Here is a 23,595-nt window from a genome sequence, read left to right as displayed (position 1 = left end):
GAAAGTTTGAGCTGATGACTTAATCAGGGGTGGAGAACCTTTTTTTCTGCCCAGGGCCATTTGGATATTTATAATATCATTTGCAGGCCATACAAAATTATCAACTTAAGAATTAGCCTGCTATATTTGGTCAAACATTTAATTAACTCACCCCTAATGCCTTGGCAGGGTCAGACCAAATGATTTCGTCGGCCTTATATGGTCCGAGGGCCGACGCTCCCTACCCCTGAATAATTGCATTGAGCCCTGACCAGTTTGGCTCAGTGGATAGAGCATCGGGCCGTGGACTAAAAGGTCCTGGGTTCGATTCGGGTCGAGGGCATGTACGTTGGTTGCGGGCACATCCCCAGTAGGGGGCGTGCAGGAGGCAGCTGATCGATGTTTCTAAGGCTCTATCCCTCTCCCTTCCTCTCTATAAAAAGTCAATAAAATATATATTAAAAAAATAATAATTGCATTGACATATTGACAAAAGCGCACATAGTTGATCAAGCATGCGTTTGTTTATGCCCTAAATTACAAGCCAGGAACGCTGCTTTTCTCTAAGAAAGTATGTGTTCCTTAGCATCCAGCCAACCAGTCTACATGCCAGAATTACACTAAACAGAATCTCAGCATGCTTAAAATATTCAGAGTGTATTCAGTATAGTTACAATATACGGAGTTTCCGTCTTCTGAAAGGCATCTTAATGGATCCCTGAAAAAAAAAGAGTAAATTTCCCACCATCATCGTTTCAAGGTTGCCAGGTCACAGAACGGCGTGGCACATGCAGATTTCAGACAAGCAAAACCCCAAGCAGCTTTAAATGTGCTCTTTAGAATACCAGTGCTTTCTAAATTTCTTCCACTGAGTGAGGAGGCTGTGCACAGTGACAGAAATCCCAGTGGGTTTGTGGGCGAGGACCTAAGAAAGTGAAAAAGAAACGTAATGGACTCCATCCTTCCAGTTGCTCGCCTGGCCACAAGTTCTAGGATTTTCTTTGACCCTCTCCCCTTACACCAAGCATGTCAAACTCGGGCCCACGGGCCGCATGCCTCGTTCGTTTGGCCTGTCCTGGCCTTTGAGTTTGATATGCTTGCACTACACTCTATAACCGGACCATCAGCAAATGTTGGCTCTACCGTCATGACTTCTCCAGAAATGGACCAGTTCTCGTCACTCTGGCCCAGGCCACCATGATCTCTTGCCTGTTTTTTTGCAGTAGCTCCCCACCTAGTCTTGCCCATGACCTCCGTGTTGATCCTTCAACACCCCAGGCTCACTTTTTCTTTATTTTTAAAAATATTTTTTTTATTGATTTCAGAGAAGAAGGACGAGGGAGAGAGAGATAGAAACATCCATGATGAGAGGGAGTCATTGATCGGCTGCCTCCTGCACGCCCCACACTGGGGATCGAGCCTGCAACCCAGGCATGTGCCCTGACCGGGAATCGAACTGTGACCTCCTGGTTCATAGGTCAGTGCTCAACCACTGGCCATGTTGACCAAGCCTGATTACCTGCCAGAAGCTTTGTCTTTGCATTTGTAAAGTGGAGGTAATAATAGTAGCTCACAGGGTTGTGGTGGGTGGATCAAATGAGCCCACATACCTAGAGCACTTACTCAGGGCCTGGTCCGTAGAAGGGCTTCTCATCGTTATTCATATGTGTCTGTGCAGTATCTCGAACAAAACCTGTCACATAGCAGAGACTCAATGAACGTTTGTTAAATGACTGTCTTCATTCATGATCATCTAAGCTCAGCTGCACCCCCCTCCCAATTCAAGTTCCTCAATGTACTTTGATAAATTATATGATTCTTCAACGTTTTCCTGCAAAATTCTCCTATGGGTTTAAATCATTAAAGTTTTTTAATGTTGTTTTTGGAGTGAGTATATTTTTCCCATTTTTTTTTAAGAGAGAGTAGAAGGGAGGGAGGAGGAGGAGAGAGAGAAACATCGATGTGAGAGAGACATATCGGTTGTTGCCTCCCACACGTACCCCAGTGCACCCCGACCTGGGGTGGGGATCAGACCTGCAACCCTGGTACGTGCCCTCCTCTGGAATCGAACCCAAGACTCTCCAGTGCCCAGGCAGATGCTCTAACCACTGAGCCATGTTGCCAGGCAGGTTTTTTTGTTTGTTTTTTGTATTTGGAAATGAGAGTATGATGTTTGGAATCTTATGTAAGGTTAATGGAACTAAACCACTGGAGTTCATCGTTCCATACTTTAGCTGTTCCTGTGGTTGAGCTATTTCTTGAGCACTGATCCAAGACGCCTGCAACAAGATCAAAACACAGTGACGGGCAGATGCGACCTGTGTGTGGGTAGCACCGAGTTTAGATCCTGCCCACGGTCCCCGGCAGTGGCAGCAGCTTGGTAAACCCACCTATGTAGCCAGGGACGTTCTGTGTCTGTGTGTGCCTGGCCCTCCCAGGTTGGCAAAGCTGCAGCTACCCCGTCATTTTGCTGGAGGTTCTGGTTTAACCCAGCGTTCCTTTTCCTGTGTTCCCAGCTGCATAAAAAAATAATAATAATAATACCCTTTCTGCCCATCCCTGTGTGTTCACCTCTTCCTGGTCATTTATTATATAATTTAACCCATGATCTGAGGGCCATCGTCTCAGTCCAAGGGCGATGGAGTGGCGAGTGGACTCATTGGTTTGGGGAGACTGGTGCGGGGAGAAGAGTTGTCAGTGAGGTGTTCCCCTGCCTGTTAGGGGCTGCGTCCTGGTGCCAGTGGAGGGAGTAGTCACATGAGGCGATGACACTGACAGCTCAGCCCTGGCCGCTGTGGCTCGGTTGGTTGGAGCAGCATTCTGGGCACCACAAGGTCACAGGTTTGATTCCCAGTTGGTGTGTATGGGAGGCAACCGATCAATATTTATCTCACATTGATGTTTCTCTCTCTCCTTTTCCCCTCCTCTCTCTCTAAAAGCAATAAAATAAATAAAAACGTATCCTCAGGTGAGGATTAAAAAAGTAAATAAATGTGAAGTTTACATAAACATATATTTTGGTAGTGAAAGCAAAGGTGAGCCCTTATAACCATCCCTTTATGTCCCGTAAGGATCCGATGGCGCCTTTTAATGGGGCAAAGCAGGACTTTTATTGGGAGGGGGGTGAATCCTGGGCACGCGGCAGCAGCAGGCAGCTCTGTGACAAGGCCACCTGCATCTCCTAACGTACAAGTTCCCGGTGGGAGGGGTGTCCCTGCACCCCACGAACTGACAGCAGCACCCCCATTTGCCTACGTTCTGCGGCTGGCTGTATAGACAGCCCTGTGACTTCGCTTTGCGCCACATGGCTCAGTCCCAGGGGAAGTTTCTCTCTTCTGAAGTATCATTGCACATAATTTAACACTGCAAGTCAACCCTCAGCCCCAGCCACGTAGGTGTCCTCATGTATTAACATGCTGAGTCGCAGGGGCGCTGAAGGCAGCGAAGGCCCACGCTCCCGGCAGGGACCGGAACACCCTCCGCTCATTCTGATCCTCATCCTCACGGCGAATGGCTGAGGGCCTTTCAGAAATAGACCCAGTTGCCTGTATGCAGGGCTTACGATGATCAATATCCCACCAGCGTTACTGGGTTCTTTTAACTTTTGTTTTTAATAAATATTTTTTATTTATTTTAATATCTTTATTGATTTCAGAGAGAGGAAGGGAGAGAGAGAGAGAGAAGCATCAATGATGACAGAGAATCATTTATCGGCTGCCTCCTGCACGCCCCCTACTGGGGATTGAGCCAGAAACCAGGGCATGTGCCCTGACCGGGAATCGAACTGGTGACTCCCTCTGGTTCATAGGTCAACACTCAACCACGGAGCCATGCCGGCCGGGTTCTCTGTCCTTGGTTTTCGTTTGAGCGGTGGTTCAAGGGCGGCCCTCTGTAGAGAAATGGCCCTGGACTCAGTGAGCAGCGAGGTTTGGGGAAGTGAGCAGCCACCGGGTGCCCACCTGGCAATGGCCGTGTGTGCCTTGCGATCGTTTAGGGCAGTGGTTCCCAAACTTATTTGGCCTACCGCCCCCTTTCCAGAAAAAATATTACTCAGCGCCCCCTGGAAATTAATTTTTTTAAAAATTTAATAGCAATTAAACAGAAAGATATATGCCCCCAAATGCACCTGTGGCCATCACCGCCCCCCTGGATCGCTGCAGCGCCCACCAGGGGGCGGTAGCGCCCACTTTGGGAATCACTGGTTTAGGGGTGAAAGCCCTTCTGAAGGGCGCTGGTGGGCTGAGCCTTTGCGATGTTGCTCCGAAAATGTCGTGTCTCTATTCCTAATTTTAGAGCCAGCAGCTGCCACTGCTGTGCGCTCACAAGTCGGTAGTTTTCCATTCCCTTTGTTTACTCGGATTCCCTTCATATGTCCAATTACTCTGCGAAAACGTCTAACTTGGTCTTCTCCCCTTTTTAACCCCGAGGTTATGTGCATGTCATATTGTCTCTCGTTTCGTAGTTTGTCATCTCTGTCACTTCATCATTGCTTTTAAAATAATTAAAAGCTCTTCTTCAGACACAAGGCATCACTGTTAATTTCACCTTCCCACCCTCTGCCTATATAACGTACACACTCCTACATCATTTGATAGACAGGTTTGACCACACCGTGTTCTATAGGATATGGCGTTCAATGCCTTTCATCTTCAGAATCAGAAAGCTGCTTTTTATTTGTTTCTTAGTTGCCCATTTATTTATTTTTTTAGGGCCCCATGGATGCTTCTAGAATTCCTTGGAAGTGTTTTACAGGTGGTATCATAACTTTATTTTTCTATTGTAATTTTTTTATGGTCTGGGTTTTGTTTGTTTGTTTGTTTTTCAAAATTACCCAGCTGGAGAGGAAGGGACTAATGCTTGAAATGTTCCAAAGCAAAAAATTTAAAAAATGTTTTGTGAAAAGATTATGTCTAATGATCTCCCTGTAATAAAGATAACGCTGATAGTAGAAACATTGCCACCTGCAGATGAAAAATATATTACACTTGTTTTTCTTGGACTCGGCTAGCTTGCAACATCAAGAAGAAAGAAAACATTCATTTTAATCTTCATCTCCAACCTCTAAAATGTGATTGAGTCCTGGCCGTTGTGGCTCAGTTGGTTGAGCATGAAAAGGCTGTCAGTTCCATTCAGGGTCAGGGCACATGCCCAGGTTGCAGGCCGATCCCCAGTAGGGGGCGTGCAGGAGGCAGCTGACCAGTGTCTCGCACATCGAAGTTTCTCTCTCCTCCCTTCCTCTCTCTCTAAAATCAATTTTTTAAAAACCACATTTTTAAGAAAAAGAGAGAGTTGAAGTGTAATCTGCAGCCACTTGATATCCCTGGGCCTTTGTGAAATAGTGGCTTTTGCGGGTGTTTTGCTTGTTTTGACAGCGTACAGAGAGTTTCTATCAAATAAAATCTTACCTTTGAGCTCCGGGCAGAAACAGGCACTGAGGCTAACGAGAACCCTTCCCAGTCTCCTGGGTACATGGCCCGCCCGTCTGTAAGATGCTGCAAGGGGAACCGAAGAGCAGCTGGAACCCCAAGTCTCAGGGATGCAGGAATCATGGTCTAAGGCTGTCACCCAGGGCGGTGACCCCGCAGACAGACACTTTCCTGGGGGGCCCGGCAGGCTGGGCAGCCTCTGCTTTGAGAGTTTGTTGACAGTCCAGGTGCCGAGCCGCCTTGGGAAATGAGGCCAATGAAGAAGCCAGCTGACACCAACGAAGAAGAGAGAAAACCCCGACAGCGTAATTTAAGTTTTAACATTTTCAGTACGTTAACGAGGGCGGGCAGGGGTTTTTTCTAGACCCAGTTCTCTCTAAAAACAGTGATCAGAAACCAGGGAAGACACGTTTGCTTTTGAGCATTTTTTGCTCCTGCGGTTTGCAAATTCTCTGCAGAGGAGTCTTCAGCGTAGAAGCCCTTTTTTACGTTATCATTTTTTTTTTGAGTGCCCCCAGCTGGCTGCCCTTGGAGAAACCGTGCATGTAGATTGTCGCAGCAAGATCGCCACCTACCGGCAGAAATGATTGTCGCACACAAACGCCAGGGTGGCATTTGGGCTGGGATGAAATCCAAGTTTTCACCGGCTGGACTTTTTTTTAAATTTTCTTGATTTCAGAGAGGAAGGGAGAGGGAGAGACATCAATGATGAGAGAGAACCACTGATCAGCTGCCTCCTGCAAGCCCCACACTGGGGATTGAGTCCGCAACCCGGGCATGTGCCCTTGACTGGAATCGAACCGGGGACCCTTCATTCTGCAGGCCGACGCTCTAGCCACCGAGCCAAACCAGCTAGGGCTGGCTGGACTCTCCCGGACAATGGAAGTGTGAGGATGTTGTAGCACGTGACAAGCTTTCCTCATTTTTGAAGGCCAAATAATAGTCCATTGTATGTCTGCATCGCTTTTTTTTTAAAATTCCATTCATCTTGGGGTGGACGCTTGAATTGCTTCTACCTCTTGGCTACTGTGATTAATGCTGCATCGGAGACCCTCACCCGAGCCGGGAGGTCTCTCTAGGTCCAACGTTTGAAGATAAAAGCCAGGCCTCCCAGGGCCCTTCTGCCTTAGACATCTTCAGAGCTCATGCCTGCCTTGGACTCTTCTGTCGTCCTCAGGAGGCAGCCAGCTTTCCTTTCTCATGCAGACTGTGTGTACCCTGTGTGGGGCTCCCACTGGGCCCCACGATTTGACAGAGCCTTTGGGAGGCTTGGTTTGGAGCCGCTGAAGACAACTGGGCTGAGGCCCAGCCGGCGAGGCTCAGTGGTTGAGCGTCGACCTACGAACCAGGAGGTCGTGGTTCCATTCCCGATCAGGGCACATGCCCGGGTTGTGGGCTCCATCCCCCGTGTGCCATGCAGGTGGCAGCTGATCCATGATTCTCTCTCATCGTTGATGTTTCTATCTCTCTGTCCCTCATCCTTCCTCTCTGAAATCAATATATATATATTTTTTTTTTAAAAAAAAGAATTTATATTAAAAAAAGGTTTGAGCTTCCAGGAAGCCAGGCTGGGAGTATGAGGATGCTGACGGGGACTGGAAAAACCAAACCCACCCCAGCCGCGGGCTGCCTCCGCCGTCTGACAAACACAGGCAGACGCAGTCGGGTGCTGAGGAGGTGGACAGACCAGGGCCGCGACCGGACAGGACTCTGTGATCTGACAAGAGGGACAGCCAGGCTTCCAGAAGAGCCCTTGCCAAGCTTAGGAAACAGGCCGGCTTTTCATCCTGGCTCCTCCTAAGTCCCCATGTCCAGACGTCTGCCCGCTGGCGCCATGGTAACCGTGAGGCCACAATGGAACATTCTTCCCGAGGTGGTAGAAGGGGATCCCTGTGTCGGGCTCTCGCTGCGTCAGGTCGGAGCAAGCTCATTTCTCCTTCAGCGGGAGCATTCACAGAAGAGCTCTGAGAACAGTCGGACGACGAGGGACACCCGGTGTCGGGAGTGGGACATGGTGACCGAGAACGGCGCCCATGGCTTCCTCGGGCGCTTGGGCATCGTTTGAGGCAAGGGGAGGAGGTAAGGCGGGCGGATGGCCAGGACACATCGCCTGGGGCTTAAATCTATTTTTATTGATGTCAGAGAGGAAGGGAGAGGGAGAGGGAGAGAGAGAGAGAAACATCAATGATGAGAGAGAATCATTGATCAGCTGCCTCCTGAATGCCCCACACCAGGGATTGAGCCCGAAACGCAGGCAGGTGCCCTGATTAGGAATCAAACCGTGACCTCCTGGTTCACAGGTCGACGCTCAACCCCTGAGCTGCCCCAGCTGGGCCGCATGGCCTGGGATGCAGACACACCGGAGCTTGGCTTCCAGCCTCCCCACTTGGCAGCCACGTGCCCTTGGGCAGGCTCCTCTGTGTCTCCCAGGGTCAGTTTCTGAATCTGTAAAATGGGGCTAATCCCTGTGCCTACATCACGGGGTTATGGTGCGAATGAACGGAGCAAAATACCAGGTCTGTGGCCACCGTATGTAAAAGCAGGAACTGTCCCTGGCTAAACCCAGCATCATGGAACCCAGCCGCGTTCAGCAGGAGGGACAAAACCAGGGCGGACCCACACTGAACCCCTGCCTTTTCCTTTCGGCAGCATTTTACAGCGACAGCGTTAAGGCAAGGGTTGAATTCCAGGAGCCAAACACCAGCACCTTTCTGAGCCCCGACTGTCTGGGAAGCGGGGACCCTGGCTGGATCGACAGGCGGGGGCAGCCTCCTCTCCTCGGGCCGTCTCCCGGGTCCCAACAGAGTCTCTGTGCCCGGCGCCTGGTCCCTGCCTCCGGACTGCCCGGGACCAGGCCACAGGGGCAGGACAGGTGTGTCCCTCACGTCCCGAAGCTGTGCTGGTGGGAAGGGAAGGGAAGGGAAGGGAAGGGAAGGGCAGGGGCCGGGCCGCGGACGCTGGGGGAAGGCACTGCTCTGGGAGGAGAGGAAACGCCCTGTTGTCCCCACAGCTGCCCGTGGTGTCTGCTGCGGCCGCGCCTGGGGATGGCGGGGATGCTCTTGGTGCTGCTGCTCTGCGCCTCCCACGCTGCTGCCAGTGAGTGCCCGCTCTCCCCGTCTCCACAGGGCCCTTCCGTCCGCATCCGTGGGCCGATGCTCTGTCCACTGAGCCAAACTGGCCAGGGCATGGGAGCTTTTCAAAAATGCCGGTGCCCAGGCCCTGTCACTGGGGGAGGGGGCCGGGGGCAGGTGGATGGAGTGTGCAGCCAGGTGGGGAGTCCCTGCACCCCACTCTGCAGGGGTGGGGATGAGAGGGCCTCCAGGGACACAGCGACCGGCCAGGCAGAGCACGCCCCCCTGCGTGGGCACCATCCTCTCTTTCATAGGGAAGGAAACCAACTAGAAAAAGCAGCGGGGTTGGGAGAGTTAATGGTGACCATGGCGAGTCAGACAGAGTGGGCGGCCAGCAGGGGGGCGACCTGCAGTCGGGTGTGGGGGTGGTGGCCACAGGCCCGCCCACCCCTGGCCCCAGCGGTGAGGCCCCCCCCCACCTCCCTCTGCAGGTTGTGGCATCCAGAAAACCAACGGTATAGAGACTTCCGAGGAGGGTCTGGTCAGCGAGGAGGAGTTCCCGTGGGTGGTGTCCCTGCAGAACTCCCACCACGCGCACCTGGCTTTCGGCAGCATCCTCAGTGAGTTCTGGATCCTCAGCATCGCGTCTGCCTTTCAGCACAGGCCAGTACCCTGACTGGGGCCTCACGGTGCCCTGGGCGGGTGGGGAGCTGTTCCCCCGCTCAGCTGGGGGAGGCCTGGAAGGTGGACTCCTGGTGTCGGGGTGACAGGCCTGTTCCCGGCTCAGCACTGCCAAGAGTCCTGGGTCCTCAGGTCGCCAGATGCCAGCCTTGGAGCTCCCGCTGCCCCCACCACCACCGCCCCCAACTGCACAGCGAAACGGTGCCCCTCCTCTGCAGGAAGGTCGTTCCTTCCTGCCCGTTTTACGGGGACACAGAGGCACTAACGTTGGTAGGAGCCCTGGTTTTAAAGCTGGCCTGGGGCCTTAACAATGTGCAGGAAACACGCCAGCATTTAAGCGCAGGGATCTGATTGCTGTTTGCTTCTTTGAACGTCTCTGTGTTTTCCAAATTCTTTACATTTAATGTGCATTCTTTAAACCAGAAAAAAAAACACCCTGCAAATGTTATTAAAAGAATAACTGTGTTTTGTTTTGTTTTTAAAAATCTTACTTTTTGACCCAATGATTTCACTTCTGGTAATCAACATTCAGTAAATAATTTCAGCCACTGGAAAAATTGTATACACAGAGTTGTTCATGGGATAGTTAATAAAACACTGGGACATAACGTACAATTATTATGGAGAAATAAAATATAGTATATTACTCTTATATAGTATAGTAGAGGCCCGGTGCACGAATCCTGTGCCCTCTTGCAATCTGGGACCCCTCGGGGGATGTTGGAGAGCCGGTTTCGGCCTGATCCCCACAGGCCAGGCCAAGGAACCCCACCAGTGCATGGGTTGCACCGGGCCTCTAGTTTGCATATAGATCTTTGGTTAATTTCTTCCTGCCCTCCCCCCTCCCTGCTTCCCTCTGAGATTCATCAGTCTGTTCCATGTTCCCATGCCTATGTGTTGAGCGTCTGTCCCCTGGTGGTCAGTGCGCGTCATAGCTACCAGTCAGCTGGCCGGTCGCTTAGGCTTTTATATACATACATATAAATATATTTATAGATAGATAGGTAGATAGATATAGATATATAGATATATAGATATATAGATATACACATACAGAGTATGGAGAGAGACTATCCTATATAATAAAAGGCTAATATGCAAATCCACCAAATGGTGGAACAACCGGTTACTATGACACACACTAACCACCAGGGGGCAGATGCTCAACGCAGGAGCTGCCCCTTGGTGGTCAGTGTGCTCCCACAGGGGGAGCACAACTCAGTCAGAAGCCTCTCCCGCCTCTGCGGCAGTGCTAAGGATGTCCGACTGCTGGCTTAGGCCCACTCCCCAAGGGCTTGGAACTGCAAGAGGGCACAGGCCAGGCTGAGGGACCCTCTGCCCCCGAGTGAACGAATTTTGTGCACTGGGCCTCTAGCAATTACTATAATTGGCAAAACAAATTATAAACTTTCAATGGAATATTGTGCAGCTGCTGATTTTTTAAAATATTTTTATTGATTTTTTACAGAGAGGAAGGGAGAGGGATAGAGAGTTAGAAACATCGATGAGAGAGAAACATCGATCAGCTGCCTCCTGCACACTCCCCACCAGGGATGTGCCCACAACCAAGGTACATGCCCTTGACCGGAATCGAACTCTGGACCTTTGAGTTTGCAGGCTGACGCTCTATCCACTGAGCCAAACCAGTTAGGGCAGATGCTGATTTTTTTTTACTTATGATTTATATTTTTACATTGGAAATACATGTGCAAAGTAGAATGTTCATGAGGAACCAAAGGATATACAAGGAAAGGGATCCCTTCCCTCCGTGGCATGTCAGTTACTGTATCCCTCCCTTGAGCTCTGTCACCAGTTTCTAGGGGATTCTTCCTTAAATACCCAATGCATGTATAGCTCTCTGTATACATAGCTATGTACCCACAGGTCCTATAAGCCTATATCTACTGACAGAGAGGGAATTTTCTTTCCCCGGCATTCATCTGCTAGGGCGGCCATAACAAAAGACCGCAGACAGGGTGGCTCAGACAACAGAAGTTTATTTCTTACTGTTCTGGAGGCTGGAAGTCCAAGATCACGGTGCTGGCAGGTTGGGTCTCCTGAGGCCTCTCTCATGGGCTGGCGGACTGCTACCCCCTCAGGGCGTCCTCACATGGCCTTCCCGCTGTGTCCGCATTCCTGTGTCTCTTCCTCGTTTTATAAGGACACCAGTCCCTTTGGATTAGACTCCTGCCCTCATGGCCTGATTTAATCTTAATTACCCCCTTGAAGGCCCTATCTGCAAATGCAGCTGCTTTTGGGGTTGGAGCTTCACAAATGAATTTTGGGGAACACAATTCAGTTCATAACACCCCCCCCAAAAAAAACCAACAACCGGTAGCACACCATACTCAGTATTTCACTGTCAGCTTTTTTCACTCTATCATGAGTATTGGAAAGTCTTTTTTCAAAAACATTTTTTTAAATTGATTTCAGAGAGGAAGGGAGAGGGAGAGAGAGAGAGAAACATCAATGATGAGAGAGAATCATGGATTGGATGCCTCCTGCAGACCCCCTACTGGGGATCGAGCCTGCAACTTGGGCATGTGCCCTGACCGGGAAACGAACCATGACCTCCAGGTTCATAGGTCAATGCTCAACCATTGAGCCATGCCGGCCGGGCAAGAGCAACATTCTTTTCATCAGCTGCACAGTATCCCATGATGGATGTATCATCACCCAGTCCTCTAATGAGGGACATTTGCATGGTTTTCTACCTTTTCCCAGGGCCCAAAACACGGCAGTAGGTGGAGTGGTACCTACGTCATTCCCCACAAATGCAGGCATCTTGCAGCATGAATGACCGGGGAGTGGAAGACGGGGTTCGACATTCACAGTGACCGCCACTAGCCCTTGGAGAGCTTCTGCTTTGTGTTGGAGTTCCCGATATGGCTACTTTCTGTTTAGTCTGCTGTTTTGGTTTGCTTTTCTGTTTGGCCCAGGGTTTTGTGAAAGACAGAGTTTTAAAATATCCAGGTGGTAAGGTGTTTTGTTCTATTTTCCGCACCATTTAATTTTGAGTTATCCTGTGTGGTGATTTAGGAATTTGTTGAGGCTGTCCTTGTGGTCCATGTGAATCTTATTTTAAAATATAGCGCCCTTGACCGAAATCAAACCCAGGACCCTTCAGTCCGCAGGCCAATGCTCTATCCACTGAGCCAAACCCGCTCATTATTAAGATAATGAAAACGGGGAAGAACGCGGCCTTCTTGGCGCCTCGGCTTCTCAAGGTGCCCTCGCTCTCCCTCCAGGAAGGACGCCGTGGCCGTCGTGGGCATCGCGAGGATGAACGCCTCGGTGGTGTCTCACGAAGAGTTCCTGGTCAACACCATCATCGTCCACGAGGACTTTGATAACAAGACGATGACCAATGACTTAGCCCTCCTGAAGACAGACACGGCCATGCAGTTCACCAGCCTGGTGCAGCCCATCTGCTTCCTGGGCAGGAAGCTGTACATGCCGCTGGCCTCGCGCAACTGCTGGGTGGCCGGCTGGAACCCCACGTTTGCAGTTATGCCTTCCTTCTCCTGGCGGAGGCTGAGTGTGCTGGCAGTAGGGGGACTTGGACGAACCATTCTAGCCCTTATCTTTTAAAAAGAAATACTTTTATTGATTTCAGGGAGGAAGGGAGAGGGGGAGAGAGAGAGAAACATCAGTGATGAGAGAGAACCATTGACTGGCTGCCTCCTGCACGTCCCACACTGGGGATCGAGCCTGCAACCCTGGTATGTGCCCCGACGGAAATTGAACCGTGACCTGCTGGTTCATAGGTCGACACTCAACCACGGAGCCACGTGGGTCGAGCTAGGGCTTTATCTTAATGCAGGTGGCTCGAGGTTCTAGAGTCGGGCTGGAACCCACAGCTAATCAGTCAAGATTCCCAGTGCTTGCCCTTTCTCTGGCCATTCTTACTAGTACATTCGGCCCTTTTTCCTTCTAGTCCTACATAGACCACAATCGGAAGTACATAGGCAGCTGGCAACCTGAAATCAGCGCGAGTTACAGGGGGGCCAGGGACACTGCTCCCCGAACCAGAGCGAACTGTCCTCTTGTCTAAGCCATCCTTGTTTTCTGGGGAAGTAAACACGGAAATGTACTCTCTGTAGATGTTGAAAAGGGATATAAATATGTTCTCTGCCTATATTCACCTTCAAGTTGAAAGCACAAGTAGTTTCCAGTAAAAATCTCAGCCCCGGGCCCCGATGTCTAGGAGGAAAGGGGGTTGATCCGCACGGTGTCTGCTCACCCCCACCTGGACGTGTGAGTCGTAGTTGCGGTGGCTGCGGGGGTTGTCTTCTTGCTGATAACTCTCGGGCTCTCTGTTGCATGGTGCAGACGGGAGAGCAAATGACGATGAGTATCCTGAGGAAAATCTCCGTGCAAGACATGGACCTGTGCCCCTTATACAAGTTCCAGAACACAGGATGTGGCAGCCACGTGGAGCAGGAGACGGATACTGTCTGCTTGGTAAGACATGGCGGACTCGCCCTGGCCGGTGGCTCAGTGGTTAGAGCATTGGCTGGCGGACTGAAGGGGTTGTGGGTTCGATTCCCGGTCAAGGGTATGTACCTCGGTTGCAGGCTCGATCCCCAGCCCAGGTCAGGGCGTGTGTGGGAAGCAGCCAATCGATGTCTCTCTCTCACATCGATGTTTCTCTCCCTCTCTGTCTCTTCCTCTCTCTCTCCTGCTCTCCCTCCTTCTCTCACTCCCCCTTCTCCCTCCCTTCCACTCTCTCTAAAAATCAATGGAAAAATATCCTGCGGTGAGGATTAACAAAAAAAGAACATGATGGAGCAGAAGCTCAATGCAGAGAGGAATCGTGTCACTCCCAGAGATGGGGATCCCCCGAGGCAGGGCTGTTACTTGAGACTCGTGGCTGTCGGGACTGACTCTGTGTGGGCCGGCATTGGCGGAGAGCAAGTGCTCAATAAAACGCCTGCAGAATGGACCCCTCCCCCCCCAGTCACCGTCGTCAGTGGAACACGATCAGGCAATTCCACTTTCAAACCTAGGTGACTGGCCAGGGTCACCTCGCTACCAAGTGTGCCAAACTCCCACCCACGCACCTGGTGAGAGAGAGAGGTCAGTGTGGCAGAATGCCCGTGGCCTCACGACCACTCCCACAGGAGCAGGGAACGCCGGGAGCGCGCACAGGGACCGGCAGCTGCCCAGGCGACCCTAGTCCAGCGTGACCCTGACCCTTGCAGGACTCTGGGTGGGAGCGAGCAGCTTCAGTGCGGGATGGAAACAAAAGAGAGAGGTGAGGGGGGGAAAGGTGGCCATTCCCGGCCAGAAAGGAAAGGAATGTCAACATTCGAGGCATGAGAAACCGAAAGAGGGATTTGGTCCAAGTACTGAAAAGGGCAAGACAATGAAAGGCGAACCAGGAAGCTACAGGCAGAGTGCAGAAGTCGACAGATAAATTTGTACAATGAAAGGAAGAGTCGTCATGTTGAGATTTGTGGCGGTGGCTGCCCAGCTTGGAGAGAGTACCCTATCATCTGCCCCGTTCCAGTGAGAACCGGCGTAGAACATTTCTGGAGCAAACCGTAAATTGCACAAGGATGTATCAACAATGAAAAGTTCTTTCAGCCCGGCCGGCGTGGCTCAGTGGTTGAGCATCAATCTATGAACCAGGAGGTCACAGTTCGATTCCCGGTCAGGGCACATGCCCGGGTTGTGGGCTCGATCCCCAGTGTGGGGCATGCAGGAGGCGGCCGATCAATGATTCTCTCTCATCGTTAAGGTTTCTATCTCTCTCTTCCCCTCTCCCTTCCTCTCTGAAATCAATAAAAATATATTTTATATTTTATTTTTATTTTTATTTTTGGTGCCAAAACCCGGGAGCGAACCAAAAATATATTTTAAAAAAGAAAACAAAAATGTAAAGTTCTTTTAGACCTGAAGCCTTCTGTCCTTTGTCACAGGGGGACCCAGGAAACCCGCTCATGTGCCAGCTGCAGGGGCTGGACCTGTGGGTGCTGCGTGGAGTCCTGTCGCAGGGGGGCGAGAGGTGCCCTGGCCTCTTCCTGTACATCAAGGTGGAAGACTACGGCGACTGGATCACGTCCCAGACGCAGATGGACAGCCTTCTCCCCCTGTCCGTGTTCCACCACTACCACCCCCACCAGGAGAACGCGGCCCCTGCCCAGGACCCCTCGGCGCCCACCAGGGAGACGCAGCTCCAAGAGCCAGCAAAGGTGACCATCGTCATGGACAGATCTCCGTGGCCGGAGAACGGCTCTTCCGAGGGCGTGGAACCCCGGGGGAAGGGCGTGAGGGAGTTGGACAGCTCCCCAAAGGAGGAGGAGGCCCTGCCCGCGTACTATGACTATTACAGCCAGCAGGCCGGGCAGGGGGGGTCCATTTCGGGTCAGAACAGGTTGCATCAGCCCCAAGAAACGCTCTTGCTTTCCTCTGCGCTTGTTTTCTTTTGGAACGGTAGACAGTCTGGGAGCTAACCCCCCACCCCCACCCCCACGGGAGAGTAGGCTCAGAATGCTGAGTGCCAGGCGCCTGCCACGCCGCGTGGGTGCCTGATGGCTGCATGCCTGGCTGGCGCGGCCCGGCCCGCGGCCCGCCCTCCTCTGTGTCACTGCCACGTGCTCCCACGGCACCGTCATCTGTGCTTGTGAACTAAAGGTGGGCTGACGAGTCAAACCGCGAGAGTGCCCTGTGGTTCTTTCAGTGTCAGCGTTTCCAGGGGCCAGGCTGGGGCCACGCCCACCACAGGCCCACGGGCCCGGGGAACAGAGAGGGGGCCCTGTGGCTAGAAAGGAGCTGGTTATTTTAATGGATTGCTCTTTGGTCCGCAGCCCATGGCCTCCCTCCGGCTACTTCCCCGGGGGGCTGATGAGCTGCAACTTCTCGTTGGTGGCCTTCATCTTATTCCAGTCCTTGCGGTAGCCTTTTAAGGACATCTGCGGAAGGAAAGGAGGAGAGGGGAGAGGTCCCTTGGGGGATTCGGACTGTGACTAGTCAGAGCACAGCCCTGGATGGGGGCACGGGGGTCCACGGGGCAGGGCGTGGCTGCCCAGGGGCGCCTGGGAGAGTCGCTAGCCCTTCGGACCTCAGGGAGCACCAGTGGTTCGTGGATCACAGGTTGGTGACCGCTGCTCTAAAAGAGCTTGTTTCTGGCCGGTGAAGTGAGAAGTTGCAGGTTCCTGCTGGGATGCCCTGCTACTTCTCAGCTTCAGGTCTGACGGGCCCAAGGCTGGCTCCCAATTTACTTCCTGCGGCGGGAAGCGGAGCCAGGGCCCAGGTGTGAAAGCGCGGCTGTCCTCTAAGTATGTCTTTTAGGAAACGTTCTTTTCCATCAAGTTTTTATTGATTTCAGAGAGGAAGGGAGAGGGAGCGAGAGAGAAAAACATCCATGATGAGAGAGAATCGGCTGCCTCCTGCACGCCCCCGACTGACCCAGGCCAGGTTGCACACCGAGTGTCATCTATGAACCAGAAGGCCATGGCTTGATTCCCAGTCAGGGCACATGCCCGGGTTGCGGGCTTGATCCCCAGTAGAGGGCGTGCAGGAGGCAGCCGATCAAGGATTCTCTCTCATCATTGATGTTTCCATCTCTCTCTCCCTCTCTCTTTCTCTCTGAAATAAATAATTTAAAAAAAAATTCTTTTTTAAAAAAGGAAAGTCATCCTTTGTTTCAATATAAGGCTCAAAGCAACTGTGGCGATTCCTCTCAGATGTTACGAGTCCAAACATCTGTATCTTTAGCTCAAAAACAAACTCGCAGACAAAAAATGGGAAGGGCATGAAAGGCTGCCCACCCGGAGCCTCTCTGGGGGGGCAGGGGGGTGGGGGGCCCTACCTCCGCGATCTCCACTTTCCTCTCCCAGACGCGGATGGTCTTCTCCAGGTCCCCGTTGAAGATCTTCTCCTTGACGTACGTCATCACGGGCGGCGCTCGGAACTCGGCCATCTGCCTCCGCAGCTGCTTGTTCAGAGCCTCGGCTTTGGCCCGGTCCTGGGTTGGGAAGGACCAAGTCACCCGGGATCCCGCCGCATCTGGCCACTGGGACTTGCTGGCCCTCCCATCTCTCCCCAGTTGCAGCATAGTTCTGAAAACATGTTTGACTTTTTCAAAGGAGTGGGGGGAATCACAAAAAGCTCATTTTTATAGATTGTGATGTTTCATCCAGTTCAGAAACACCAAGTATAGCTTAAAAGTCTCCTTTCCTCCTCCTCCCTTCATCCTTCCCTTTTCCTCCTTTCTTCCTTCCTTCCTTCCTTCCTACCTTCCTCCCTCCCTCCCTCCTCCTCCCTCCCTCCCTTCCTTCCTTCCTTCCTTTATTAAGAGAGAAACATCACCCTAGCTTGTTTGGCTCAGTGGATAGAGTCTCGGCCTGCAGACAGAAGGGTCCCGGGTTCTATTCCAGTCAGGGGCACATGCCCGGGTTGTGGGCTCGATCCCCAGTGTGGAGCGTGCAGGAGGCAGCCGATCAATGATTCTCTCTCATCGTTGATGTTCTATTTCTCTCCCTCTTCCTTCTCTCTGAAATCAATAAAAATATATTTTAAAAAAGAGTCCTCATACACAGTTAATACTCTATAGATGTTAACCATTATAAGGAAAAAAAAGAGAGCGAGAGAACCATCAATTGGCTGCCTCCTGCACACCCCCTACTGGGGATTGAGCCGGCGCCTCAAGCATGTGCCCTGACCGGGAATGGGATGGAACCAGCGGCCTCCTGGTGCATAGGATGACACTCAGCCAACTGAGCCACACCGCGGGGCCAAGTCCAGTGTTCTTTTTTTTCTTTTTTAAACCTCACCCGAGGAGTGAGGATATTTTTTCATTGATTTTTAGAGAGAGTGGAAGAGGGGGAGGAGGGTGAGAGAGAAAGAGGGTGGGTGGAGAGAGAGAAACATTGACATGAGAGAGACACATCGATTGGTTACCTCCCGACTTGCAACCCAGGTACATGCCCTTGACTAGAATCGAACCTGTGATGCTCCTGTGTGCAGGCCAACACTCTAACCACTGAGCACACCAGTGGGGCCAAGCCCAGTGCTCTTTATCCCCCACTTTCCTAAAAAAAAGTCCTCCTCGAGTCCCATCCTGGGTGCATTTAACTTGCAGAAATTCAACTTGATGCGCTCAGCAAAACACTGAGCGTGCGCAGTCACAAGGTGGATGATGCCACGTCTTCTCACACAGTGACCACGGGGCCCGGCGTGAGCCCAGGACGGAGGTCGGGTCTGCCGGCCACGCATCCGCCGACCCAATGAGAGCCGGGTGCCTCGGGCTCCCTCTCCTTCACACAGGACACTGCCCCTCGGGGTGTGTACTTTTTTCATATCAGTTACATCATTACAAACGTGTCATATTTTTTGCAAGGTTGTACATGCAATACTTTCAATATTTTATTTTATGGGGCATTTAAGGAATTCTTGAGGAGGATTTGGGCTCTACACGATTTCTACCTTGTGAGCTGACCTAGGAATGAAGCCAGCAGCGGAAGGCCGCTCTGCTGGACTGCAAGCCTCCAGGTACCACTTTCTCCTTGGACAGCCCAGAGATATTTTGATTTTTTTTTTAATTTAAATTTTTATTTTTAAATATATTTCTTTATTGGTTTCAGAGAGGAAGGGAGAAGGAGAGTGAGATAGAAACATCAATGATGAGAGAGAATCATTGATTGGCTGCCTCCTGCACGCCCCACACTGGGTATTGAGCCCGCAACCCAGCCATGTGCCCTTGGCCGGAATCGAACCTGGGACCCTTTAGTCCGCAGGCCGACGCTCTATCCACTGAGCCAAGCCGGCTAGGGCTGATTTTTTTTTTTATGGTGTCGCCTTTTCTAAAAAATCAAGGTGGCTTGTCCTGGCTGGTTTGGCTCAGTGGTTGGAGCGTTGGCCTGAGGACCGAAGGCTCGCCGGTTCGATTCCCGGTCAAGGGCATTTACCTCTGTTGCAGGTTCCCCAGGCCTGGTAGGGGCACGTGTGGGAAGCAACCAATCGATGTGTGTGTGTCTCTCTCTCTCATCAGTGTTTCTCTCTCTCTCTCTCTCTCTCTCTCTCTCTCTCTCTCTCTCTCTCCCCCTTCCCCCTTCCTTCTACTCTCTCTAGAAGTCAATGAAAAAAATATCCTCTGGTGAGAATTAAAAATAAAAAACCCAGGTGGCTTGGACCTTGGTGGACAATGACTCAAGCCCTTGCAAACACCAGAAATGGCACATTTAACCCTCTCTTACCTCCTCCACCTGTAGGATTTCTCTTTCAATTTTTTCAAGCAGCTCGTGTCTCAGCAGGATCTCCTTCTCCAGATTGCTGGACATTTCCATGGCTCGGTGTAGCCTGGTCTGAAAGAGAACAGCACAGCCCGTCTTGAGCAGAGCTGACCACGGGGGGGCGCCACCAAGCACAGGCGGCTGTTTGTGAGGCAGGAGAGAGGCAGGGCCTGGAACCGTGGCCTGCCCTTCTCACACACCCAGGTTTTCAGCGTCCTGGTGTCTAGGTGGCAGGGAGGAGAGAGCCCTGGGAGCCTCATCCTCACCTGCAGGGGGCGAGATGCTGAGACCCAACTCCCACCCCACCACTTACTAAGTGTCCCTCTGCCCGTCCGACCGGTCGCTAGGACGTGCACTGACCACCGGGGGCAGACGCTCAACGCGGGAGCTGCCGAGCTGCAGTGCCTTGGCAGGGGAGGTTCTCGGGTGACGCACCCGAAACCAGAGAGGAGGGAGCCTGATTCCTCGCGGGGCCTCGAGATTCCACCTTCGGCCGTGGGTTATGCTGTTGCTGGGGCGCTGTCAGCCCCGAATCTGGTTTCCTGCACACTAGTGTTTGCGTAGAGGGATGTTGAAGAACCGGTTTCGGCCCGATCCCCGGCAGGCCAGGCTGAGGGACCCCACTTGACAGAGGGACCCCACTCACTCCACAGACGCCTGTTGAGGCGGTGCTGCCCCAGGTGCGGCCGGCCAGGGAGGGACCACAGGAGGTTGGCTCCAGGGTGTGTCTGGCCTGTCTAGCCCAGTCCCGCCCCGCCAGCCACCTTCTAATTAATTTCATTTCAATGTGCACGAATCCGTGCACCAGGTCACTAGTCCTCTAATGATAGAACAGAACAGCACCTGTTAACAGAACCCATGCTGTCCTCAGTCCTGGGGATTGGGCAGGTGGATATACCGGGGTGGGAGGGTGGGTTTGGGGAACACCTTTCAGTTCTCCCTACCACAGGGCACCACTAGTTTAGAGTCGGTGAAGAGTGACCTGGGAGGGTGAAGTGGGTCAGGAGGGTCAAGTGTATGGTAACAAAAGGAAACAAGTATACAGATGTTGAATTAGGACAGCCGTGGGCAAACTACAGCCCGCGGGCCGGATCCGGCCCGTTTGAAATGAATAAAACTAAAAAAAAAAGACCATACCCTTTTATGTAATGATGTTTACTTTGAATTTATATTAGTTCACACAAACACTCCATCCATGCTTTTGTTCCAGCCCTCCGGTCCAGTTTAAGAACCCATTGTGGCCCTCGAGTCAAAAAGTTTGCCCACCCCTGAATTAGGATGTACACCTGAAATTGATATAATGCTATTAACCAACGTTACTCCAACACATTTAATTTTTAAACCCAGTTAATATCTACTATGCCTGGCCAGTGTGGCTCAGGGGTTGCGCGTCAACCTATGAACCTGGAGGTCCCGGTTTGATTCCAGGTCAGGGCACACGCCCGGGTGGTGAACTCGATCCCCAGTGGGGGGGCGTGCAGGAGGCAGCCCATCAATGCCTCTCTCTCATCACTGATGTTTCTATCTCTCCCTCCCTCTCCCTTCCTCTCTGGAGTCAATAAAAATATATTTAAAAAATTAATATCTCCTAAAAAAAGAAAGAGTGACACATCACAGCTGTCCTCAAAGGATGGTAACATACCAGACTCTGCCCCCCTCGGGGCTTGTGGGCACAAAGTGGGAGAAAGCAGTGCCCCCTAGAGGGAGGCTCGCTCCAAACTCGCAGAAGAGACCGTGTCTGCCTCCTTCCCGGCTATGCCCTCAGCTCTTAGCCCTGTGCCTGCCCTGGTGCTCAGTCCGTGAAATAGAGGAAAGTTAATCTGCGTGTCTTTGACAAGATCGCCCACGTGGTGTGTGATACTCACGTGACATGGTCCCTCCTGCCCCCCTCCTACCCCCTCAACACACCTGAAGCGCCAACAGCTCCTGGGACCATGGTAGCCGTGCACCTGCTGGCCAGGCACTGCCCTTGGTGCTGGGGGCACGGCACCGACCAGCCGGAGCCCCGGGGCACACAGACCCACCTCCGAGACGGGAAGCATGGCGCGGGGTCCCCAGGGGAGGCCTGACCTCACCACGCACAGCTGTCTGCCTGCCTTCCCCCGAGGTGAGCTCTGAGCCGCGGAGGGAGTGGGCCCCTCGCTGTGTCCACTGCAGGGCTCCTGGGAGCGGCTCCGTCATCTGCTGACGATTATCTGTCACCAGCGCAGTGGCCCTTGGGGTTCGGACTGAAACGGCTCCTGTTCTGCCCACCGCAGCCCGTGTCCCTGCTGCCCGGGTACCGAGACGCCGACCACCTGCACGTGTGTTTAGACACGTCCCCACGAACGCCGGCCCTGCCACTGGCCACGTTCATCTTATAAACCAGAAGTTCCGCCGAAACCGGTTTGGCTCAGTGGATAGAGCGTCGGCCTGTGGACTGAAGGGTCCCAGGTTTGATTCCGGTCAAGGGCGTGTGCCTTGGTTGCGGGCACATCCCCAGTGAGGGGTGTGCAGGAGGCAGCTGATCGATGTTTCTCTCTCATTGATGTTTCTGACTATCTCTCTCCCTTCCTCTCTGTAAAAAATCAATAAAATATAGAAATATATTTTTTAAAAAAACCAAAAACCAGAAGTTCCACTCAGAGCCCTGGCCTTTCCCCGCAAGATCAGACAGGCCCTGTGCTATGCAGCTGGGTGGGCAGGATAAGATCGAGGTCCGACGTGATGACGTGATGTAACCTCGTGCTGCCCGGCGCCCCCCCAGCGAGAGCCTGGAGTCCCGAGGATGCTCCGTCTCCAAACAGCAGGGATCAGATAAGCCCACGATGGGCGAGATAAGCTCCAAGTGACGACCTGCTGGATGGTTACTACGCCGTCGTGGATGACGGAGTTTCAGAATCCAGCACCATACGGTCTGCACACCTCACGCCGGGGGAAGACACGTGCTTCGGCGGGACAGGCGCTGGGCCAGGAGTCCCAGCGGGCCACAAACCTGCTGTCTGAACTTGCAATTACCCTGCCTCTCTGGGCCTCTGAAAATACTGGACGAGCATCAGCCTAGTCTGAACACATTCCAAATCATTTTTAAAAAATATATATTATTTTATTGATTTCAGAGAAGAAGGGAGAGATAGAAACATCAATGATGAGAGAGAATCATTGATCAGCTGCCTCCTGCACGCCCCCCACTGGGGATCGAGCCCACAACCCGGGCATGTGCCCGGATCGGGAATCAAACCCTGACCTCCTGGTTCACAGGTGGACACTCAACCACTGAGCCACGCGGGCCAGGCCCAATTCACATTTTAAAGTGACACCGTGTGGGCCAAACGATGCCCTTATGGGAGCCACCAACACCCGCAGCCACTGCTGCTACCTGGGTCCCAGACAGACGGGAAATAGTTTAGGTTTTGCAGGCCAAGAGGCAAAATTGAGGATGTTATATAGTTAGTTACACGAACAAGAGAAAAAAACCACAATTTTCCACAAATGTTTTATTGATAAGATTTCAAATGTCAGAATGAAGTACAATATTTTGGACAACAGGTCTACTAAGGAGAAGAATGGAATTTCTGGGGGAGAAGCTGGTTTTGTGTAATTGGGTTTCAAAGGTAGTGTTCTCTACCAAACAGGTTGCAAATGTTCTGTAAAAACCATTCCTGGCTCACCGGCTAGTGGGCCGGGCCCACGGGCCCACGGTTGGCTGACCACGGCTGCTAACAGGGTGACCCCCAGCCTAGCCCGCTGGGGACAGGCCCTGCTCACACCTATGGCCCTGCTTAGTTATGAATAGCGCCTCTCTTTCTCCAAAAAGGGTTCGGTGTGGATGAGGACTTATTTAACATTGTTCTGATTTATAGCTAAGATGGTTTTCCTTTGCAGGGTTTTAAGCAGGGGATGCTTTTTATATGCCTAAACAAAACGGGGCCCTCAATGTGGTTAGCTCTCAAAACTCACCGTGCATAAAACTCATCTGGGGAGTTAAAAAAAATATAAAGATGCATGGCCCTCACCCCCTAATTCAATTGGTCGGGGTGAGACTAGGGTGTCCTTATATCTTTTAAAAAAGTAGAAGTGCCTGGCTGGTGTGGTTGAGCATCGACCTATGAACCAGGGGGTCATGGTCCAATTCTCGGCCAGGGCACATGCCCAGGTTGGGGGCTTTATCCCCAGTGTGGGGCGTGCAGGAGGCAACCGATCACTGATTCTCTCTCATCG

General features: G+C 52.1%; 2 protein-coding genes across 2 annotated transcripts in view; one reads left to right on the top strand and one right to left on the bottom strand.

The window, feature by feature from the left end:
• The first annotated feature begins 8,420 nt into the window (after nucleotides 1-8,420).
• Nucleotides 8,421-15,787, top strand: PRSS54 (serine protease 54). Its single transcript, XM_023762872.1, has 5 exons — nucleotides 8,421-8,501; nucleotides 8,968-9,139; nucleotides 12,406-12,664; nucleotides 13,490-13,621; nucleotides 15,082-15,787. The coding sequence occupies exons 1-5, from the start codon at nucleotides 8,450-8,452 to the stop codon at nucleotides 15,613-15,615; spliced, it is 1,149 nt and encodes a 382-aa protein (XP_023618640.1). The 5' UTR covers nucleotides 8,421-8,449; the 3' UTR covers nucleotides 15,616-15,787.
• A 200-nt stretch (nucleotides 15,788-15,987) lies between these two features.
• CCDC113 (coiled-coil domain containing 113) overlaps nucleotides 15,988-23,595 on the bottom strand; it is a 16,854-nt gene continuing 9,246 nt past the window's right edge. The window contains exons 7-9 of the mRNA XM_006099211.3: nucleotides 19,360-19,467; nucleotides 16,974-17,129; nucleotides 15,988-16,074 (exon numbers count right to left, since the gene is read on the bottom strand). Of these exons, the coding sequence (XP_006099273.2) occupies nucleotides 15,988-16,074; nucleotides 16,974-17,129; nucleotides 19,360-19,467 (351 nt within the window). The remainder of the gene's footprint in view (nucleotides 16,075-16,973; nucleotides 17,130-19,359; nucleotides 19,468-23,595) is intronic.

The sequence above is a fragment of the Myotis lucifugus genome, unplaced genomic scaffold (assembly GCF_000147115.1).
Source record: "Myotis lucifugus unplaced genomic scaffold, Myoluc2.0 scaffold_263, whole genome shotgun sequence".
NCBI classification, from domain to species: domain Eukaryota; kingdom Metazoa; phylum Chordata; class Mammalia; order Chiroptera; family Vespertilionidae; genus Myotis; species Myotis lucifugus.
This window is presented reverse-complemented; position numbering and strand designations above follow the sequence as displayed.